Source organism: Carassius gibelio, chromosome B16, assembly GCF_023724105.1.
Source record: "Carassius gibelio isolate Cgi1373 ecotype wild population from Czech Republic chromosome B16, carGib1.2-hapl.c, whole genome shotgun sequence".
Lineage (NCBI taxonomy): Eukaryota > Metazoa > Chordata > Actinopteri > Cypriniformes > Cyprinidae > Carassius > Carassius gibelio.
In genome coordinates this window covers 17,270,336-17,278,607 of record NC_068411.1, presented here as the reverse complement: position 1 = coordinate 17,278,607, position 8,272 = coordinate 17,270,336, and the positions used below count along the sequence as shown (strand labels likewise).

Genomic DNA, 8,272 nt, shown 5'->3' with positions numbered 1-8,272 from the left:
AATGCAATTAATGGCAAAACAAACATTTGAAAATGTAATATTTATAATATTTCTGATTGGCACAATAATGCTAATATAAATAACTAAATAAAAATCTAACATACCTAAGATTTGTGCGCAGTTCTGTAAAAGTAAACATTCATATTCCATCTATCTTCTAACTTCTCTCTGTGTGTTTCAGGAACAATGATCAATGTTTCTTTATTAATTTGCATTAATTATCATAATAAATATATTGTAAGCTAATATTGATGCTAATGTATGGTGTTTAATTCACATCACTGTTCTGACTGTGTCTCAGATTACACTTTTGATTAAGGACCTAACAGTTAGTTATATAACGAAAAATTCAACCAGAAAATTTCACTCAACCAGAGATTTCCCAAAGAGTACTTTATCACCTCCATCACTATGCTTTTCAACAGTGATGCTGTAAGGAAAACAGGTAGCTCAAAGTTAATTAATAATTATATTTATAGTTAATTTTTAACTATAAAAATTTAACTATTTTTAACTACACTGTTTCACCCATACTCCACTTCACTTCTTTTTCTTTCTTTCTTTTTTGATGCAGTCTCCTGGCAACAATGAATAAACTTCTCTACTCTACAAGTCTCTACCTAACAATATAATTATGATCCAGCATATATTTGCAACATTACCATTACTAATATGGAGTGGAATGTATAGTATCTCCTTTGGTTGATTTACTGGGGTGTTTGTAAAACACACGTCTTTGTAAAACTGCTTATGGTTTGCAAAAAACTAAAAAACAAAACAAAAATCCAACCAAAAGAATCTGGAAACCAATTTAGGCATTGTGCACTGTAGTAAATTAGTTTTAAAACAATATAGAGTTATTATTTGGTTAAAGGTGAGTGACCAAAAAATTAGATTAATAAAACTTATGAATGCTATAAAAACAAATTCATTCTGTGAGATTAAGTTTGAAATGGAGCTTTTTTATGAACCTGAGATAACAGTTCATTATTTTTGGCTAGGAGTGCCAAAGTATCAGTTCTAAGATCCCTTATTAGGGCCACCACAAGATGGAGACATTTACTGGAAAATGTTCAATTTTATGCGCTTCAAAAGACTAGTATTCATGTAGGTATTTGCAGTTTGTCTGATCACTACAATGTGGACCTTGCGCTTTTATAAATCCATCAAAAAATCTATGAAATACCAAGAAAAAAACAAAAACAACAACAAAAAACAATATATGTTAAAAAGGCTGATCAAATAGAGAAATGAGTTGTTAAAACGAAAAAACTTTGGTGTTAGTTTAATGTTGCAATAGAGGGACAATAACAGTTGTTGTGATCTAATGTGGCTTCTTATCATAGACTGAGGCAGAAGATGTGTTTTTATAGTATTCTATACCCTTATAAAGGCGAAGTTGTTTAACATTTCGTTATAAATATACTTTATACTTATGAAAATAACGGCGATTGCATAAGCAGAAAAAACTTATAACAGATAAATTGCCAGCGAATGTATATATTTTTTCCCCTCATCTATATATACACACAGTAAGTATTGTATGGTTTATATGGTATTGGTGTGGTATCGTTTTCAAGCTTCCTGCAGGCCTAATGGTTAGTGAGTTGGACTCACAATCAAAAGGTTGTGAGTTCGAGTCTTGGGCTGGCAGGAATTGTTAAGGTGGGGGGAGTACATGTACAGTTCTCTCTCCACCTTCAATACCATGACTTAGGTGCCCTTGAGCAAGGCATCGAACCCCAACTGCTCCCCGGGCGCTGCAGCATAAATGGCTGCCCACTGCTCTGGGTGTGTGTGTGTGTGTGTGTTCACTGCTCTGTGTGTGTGCACTTCGGATGGGTTAAATGCAGAGCATGGATTCTGAATATGGGTCGCCATACTTGGCTGAATGTCAAGTCACTTTTTTAAATATATATATATATATATATATATATATATATATATATATATATATATATATATATATATATAAGCATGTGTATACTGTAGTATGAGGTACTGTAATCTGTGTAATTTGACAATTCACTGTATGTCAGCATTATGTTAGGAGGCTGGTGGTGGTAGGTGAATGTTTCCATATGAAAATGAAGCATAGAATTCTAATATATTTTTTCATGTGTATGTAAGCTGCAGATACCAACACCATAAACACACATAAATAACAATATAAATAAATATATAAATAACAACACACTCCCACCACATATTGTAAGAATACAGATTTTATTCAAAACATTATTCTTGGTTTCTGATATACCAAAGCTTTACAGATAAAAGCTTTCTGTAAGGACAAGATCATTTCTTTGTGAAAAACTCATTGCAAAGCATAGTGATGCAGGCGACCAAGGTGATGTACTCCTGAAAGTCCACAGAGCCATCTGCATTTGCATCCAGATCCTTAAATATCTTGTCCACAGCCGCCTTGTCCTGGGATTTCTTTAACATGCACGAAAAGTGTGATCAGAGATACTTACATCAGTATTATATATATATATATATATATATATATATATATATATATATATATATATATATATATATATATATATATATATATATATATATATATATAGAACAGTTTTAATACCTTATATATTTAAAATTAAGCATTTTTAATTAAAATGTCATAATGAAAAGAGAAATTCTATTTCAACTGGTCAGTGTATGAAACAGTTTTTCAGTGCCTCTCACCCCGAGAAGATCCCCCAGCTCTGCAGAGAGCAGATCCTTGAGCTCGCCTTTGCTCAGGGTCAATTTGTCTCCCTCCTTTCCTGAGTATTTGTGAAAGGCTGAAATCAGCAAAGCCATTCCTTTCTGGATATCTGTAAAATGAGTGTGATACAAAGCGGGTGTATCATAAATAAAAATATTAATAATAATCAAACGACACTTATTGTTTACAACATTCAAAATTGATAGTAGAAGAGATGTCAAAAGTACCCCCCCGGACTTAAGCAGAATCGGATTACGGCCAACACCCTGAACATACCCTTTCATTAAGTCAAAATAGAGAGACATCTACTCGATTTTATCTTTGGTCATTTAATCCACCATCAACTGCCACCTTTATCTGCCTCTGCCTTCTTCTCAAACACAAGAACTTTAACTATTCTACTACTCAATTATTGGCCGAAAAGCATATGACATAAACCAAACTTCCCTTCAAAGAATGTCATCAATCTTCAAATTCTGAAGCAATCAAACTTTTATAGTGCAGCAGTGAGATGCATTAGTTCATTTTAAGCAGTAAAACAATTCAGTACAAAACTAAAAACCCTCTGACCTGACATGGTGTTTCTGGAGTTCACGGCGAGCTAGTAGTGATAGAAAATAGGATCGAGTGAGTGAGAAGTGAAGGAACAGACGGTGTTTTATACAGAGAAATGCCACGCCCCCCAAATTCATGCCCTCCCATCGCCCCAACCCTTAACACACAACCGCACCTACATTTCTACTACAGTCCTTAACTAAGCTGGCTAAACCAGCTTCTAACTGCACACAAACAGCTAAAAAGATGATTACTGATTATTTACTGCACTCCTCAATGTGCTTAAAAATTCCCCTAAGCTATTCTAAAATAACTGTAAACCTCAGCTTGGGGCTCTACTGCTCTAAAAGTCACCAAATGAAGAGCTGGATGTTGTTCAATGAGGTATCAAAATGACACAATGTCATCATCAAATCTTCCTAACAATATAATTTTGATCTTGCACCATGTGGCTTCTTATCATAGATAATTCATAAATATATTTCAAACGAGTTTCAAATAATTTAAACACTACGGAGCCCCGCACATGACATGCAAGAAAAAATAAATAAATTGTGCGCACGTTATACTAATTTGTTCCCTCAATTTACTAAAACATGCACACGATTACTATTGCGTTTTTTGATTTACTATTGCGTTCCCTCGATTTACTATTGCATTCACTCGATTTGCTAAATCGTGCCCACGATTTAGCAAATCGAGGGAACGAATTAGTAAATCGTGCGCACAATTTATCAATCGAGTGAACACTATAATAAATCGAGGGAATGCTATAGTACTAATCGTGTGCATGTTTTAGAACATTGAGGGAACGAAATTAGTAAATCATGCACACGATTTAGCCTTATATTTTTTCCTGCGTGTCATGTGCGGGGCTCCGTAATACACTCTAATATATACTGTAATTTGAATAGAACATGAGCCATTGAGGCACCTCTCTTATATTTGTGCAGTTTTATAAAGTAGTACAAAAGCTGCCACTCAGGTGGTGTATTTTTTAAAGGTACCTTATTTCCCCCCTAAAGGGTGCATATTGGTACCTTAAAATTAGGCTATATTAGTATCTAAAGTGTACATATTACTAGTACTTTTAAAAAACGGATAACACCCCAATGCTTTTGTACATCTTTTCTCAGAGTGTAAAGCAACTAACATGTCAAAATCATGACATTTACTACAAAAATATACATATCTCAGTAATGGATGTGAGGTCACTTTAGGTGTGGTGTGGTATTGTTTTCAAGTTTCCTGCAGGCAATATATGCACTGTTTATAGTATGAGTTACTGTAATCTGTGTAATTTGACAGTTCATTGTATGTCAGTATTATGTTAGGAGTGTCAGTGCAGGCGAATCTTTCCATATGAGAATGAAGCATGTAGTTCTAACATATCTACAGGAATAAGAACACTCACTCCCAAATATAGTCAGAATACGGATTTAATTGAAAACATTAAAACCTTTATTCTAGGTTTCAGATAAACTGTAGCTATACAAATAAGTCCTTTCTGTAAGTACAATATTTTTTTTTGTGCATGTGAAAAATGCATTGCAAAGCATAGTGATGCAGGCGACCAAGGTGATGTACTCCTGGAAGTCCACAGTGCTATTTGCATCCGGATCCCTGAGGATGTTAACCATCTGTGCATTGAGCAGTTCCTTGAGCTCGCCTTTGTCAGGGTGAGTTTGTCTCCCTCCTTTCCTGAGTATTTGTGAAAGGTTTCAGTCAATATAGTCAATATAAAATAAATAATAATATTAATAATAATCAAACAAGGCTTTTTGTTTACAACATCCAAAATGATTAGTAGTGGAGATGTTAAAAGTATAAACAATATAACACAGAGAAGTGGTTACAGCCCTCTGGAGGCAAGCAGACGGGAGAGAAGGGGTGGACCTTAACTGTCTGAAGAGTGGGAGTTTTCAGAAATGGAGGGAAAGAAAAATGACAGTTTTAAGAGAAAGATGATTATGGCCAACACCCTGAACATACACTCAAGACAGAAGAGAGAGAGAGAATGGCATTTTTGTCATTGTTCATTTCATCCACTACCAACTTCCTCTTCTTGCTGTCTTTCCAACACAGATACTCTTATTGCCTTAAAGTGAATAAAAGACATATCGACCAGTCAGTTAACAGCTGAGAAACATTTGACATATAAACACCCTAAACTCAGCTTAAAAAAAACAAAAACCGAAAATGATTTAATTTTACTAAAGTAGTGCAATAGTTAGATGCATTCATTTTAAACTGTAAAACATTTCAGCAATAAATAAATAAATAAATAACAACAAGCACAAACATTTTGCACAAAATTGAGAATCAAAGATGAGAACTAAAGGAACAGACAGAGTGTTATATGCAAGTACCACACCCCAAAGGCATCCCCTCCCACCGTCTCAACCCATGACACACTAATGCACCTGTGTTAACTTTTCTTTATCTTACTCTGGCCTATGCTCTCTCTCACTCCTATTGTTCATCCCCTTAAACCATTCAAACTCATGTTGACTTAATTATTGAGTTTGCAAAAAAAGAAACAGGTGGGCTTGGCATCTCTCATCATTGTAAATCTCTAACTCAGCTGGTTAAACCAGCTTCTAACCGCTCACAAACAGCCAAAACCGTAGACTTTAGCCTTTGGGCAAATCCATTGTCAAGACCTGCCCTGGACTGGAAGCCCAAGTTGGGTGTTTCTGAGAACCACTTTAGTGAAGCTACATGGAACCACTGAAATAATTCTATACTAAAAACAGTATGATTAATAGTGGTTCTTCAACATTGTGGCTGTGGTTATGCAACTGGCCTAGTGCCATTGTTGACATGTAGCTACAGGGCACAATTTAAACCATTATTAAGTTATGAAAACTCTGGATTGATATTTTTCAGTAATCAGAAAAAAGATGTCATTAATATACTGCCTTGCATGGTGTTATACAATCATAATGGAACCACTTCAGCAGTCCTGCATCTTTTTAGAGCACAGGATAATTATCTAGTATTCTAAGCAATGCAGAAATCCATGAATAGAGACTATACGTTTGCTTATTCTTATACATGGTTTGTTTACAAAAAAAAACGTATTTACATCAAATGTTGTAAAGGACAAAAACAACAACAGCAGCAGCAAATGGCTGTTTGCGTGTTTGAGAGTTTTAAATGCATGCCCAACATTGCAATGCTTCATGTGAAGTAAGTTATGCGAGAGGCAACCATTTTTAACACTTTATTTTGTGAAGTCCATTTTCAAGATCATTTTTGATTGAATATTGTATTTTACTGTTCTCCACAGTCAAAACAAACAAACAAACAAACAAAAAGCAATAAAAGATCGTCACAAGGGCAGTAACTAAAAGGTGCATATTAGCAACTTAAAGGGACAGTACATCCAAAACTGAAAGTTACTAACTCTTCTTTCTACTGCAGAACACACACACACACACACACACACACACACACACACACACACACACACACAAAGACATACAGTTATATAAAGAGACTATACGTCTGATTATTGTAGTTATGATTTTTAGAAAAACTGCATAAAGCTGATTATCTGAATGTTCTGGGGGGGAAAAAAGACCTATTTGCATGTTGGTGCACCTTTAATGCATACCTGACATTGTGATGCTCAATATGAAGCATGTTATGCCACAAATTAGTCATTTTTAGCATTTTATTTTGTGCAGTCCATTTTTCAAAAAAATTACATTTTAGTAGTTTTTATTATTAGCAATGCATACTGAAAAAGGGAATAAAGTAAATAGAGTGGATAAAAGAATGGTGAGTGAAGATGAACAGCAAAAGAACATGTGAAAGGCATTCAAGAGGACCAGCATTTCAGGACCAGTGCCAGAGTTGGAAATGAGAGAAGTCAGAGAGGGAAAAAGAAAAAAATGGGGGCGGAGGAGATGACTGGCCTCATTTAACCTCAGTCTTTATGTAATACAGTGATGGTGACTCACTCTGGTAGAATTTCAGCTTTTTTTCTCTTTTTGCCACAGTTGCTCGGTGAAAGTTAATGCTTAACTTTTTAACTTTTATACAATTTGTTGTGCATTTAGGATACCAAAATTTGACAATTCTGTAATCATTTACTCATCACAGTTGAAACATTCTTTAAAATCTTCTACAAAAGAAAGGTATATATATATATTGCTTCAAATGAGTGAGAAACTTTATCACACATGCACACCTACATGTGTGTGCACTCTCTAGAAAAAAAGTTAAAAAGCTGTCACCACAGGGGCACCCTTAAAAAAGGTACAAATATCTACAATTTTAGAAACTGATATTTACATTTAAGGTACTAATACGCACCCTTTCGCGGCCTATAAGGTACAAATGTGTACTTTGTAAAGGAGTATTTCCACAGTATCAGATTTTGAATGTAAAATAGCAACTTTTATGCAGCAGCAGTGAGAAGACAAACAAGAACTCATGATTAAATCACATGGACTCTGTGGCCAGTTTCCTTGTGAGTCACCATACAAAAACATCTATGAGTAAGTGGGACCTCCCTGGCGCCATTTTGTCCACGAGGGTTGGTTAGAATCAGCTTCAGGCCCTCCGTGAAGTGGGTGGATGAGAACATGAGAGGACAGGACAGGACATGGCGGAAATACTTGTTTGTGGAGGTTTGGAAGTTGGTCTTGCTCAGATATGCTTGTATTTGCTCAAAACACATGGCACAAACATCTTGGCTCTGATTATCCACAGTTAAACTGAGCCTCTTATTCTACTGTGTTGACATAGCCAGAACACAAACACTGTGGCATGCAACATGAATTTCCCTCCGCTTCCCATTGCCAATGTTAAATAACGGACAGCTACATGTGTCACTAATGAGAACTTTAAGAAAATTTTGAAAAAGATAACATAGTATATCATAGATAGTATATCATATCTAAAGCTGTCTGTTGTAAAAAGGGCGATCAGGTTTTTGCAAAGCGAAGTTGACAAACAGATTATTTTTCATATAAGGGAGATTAGGTTGGG

General features: G+C 35.1%; 1 protein-coding gene across 1 annotated transcript; it reads right to left on the bottom strand.

The window, feature by feature from the left end:
- Positions 1-2,207: 2,207 nt before the first annotated feature.
- On the bottom strand, positions 2,208-3,447 carry LOC127974318 (ictacalcin). Its single transcript, XM_052577501.1, has 3 exons — positions 3,287-3,447; positions 2,695-2,825; positions 2,208-2,439 (listed from the first exon to the last, which is right to left on the bottom strand). Exons 1-3 carry the CDS (start codon positions 3,291-3,293, stop codon positions 2,299-2,301), a joined length of 279 nt encoding a protein of 92 aa, XP_052433461.1. The 5' UTR covers positions 3,294-3,447; the 3' UTR covers positions 2,208-2,298.
- Between the last annotated feature and the right edge of the window lie 4,825 nt (positions 3,448-8,272).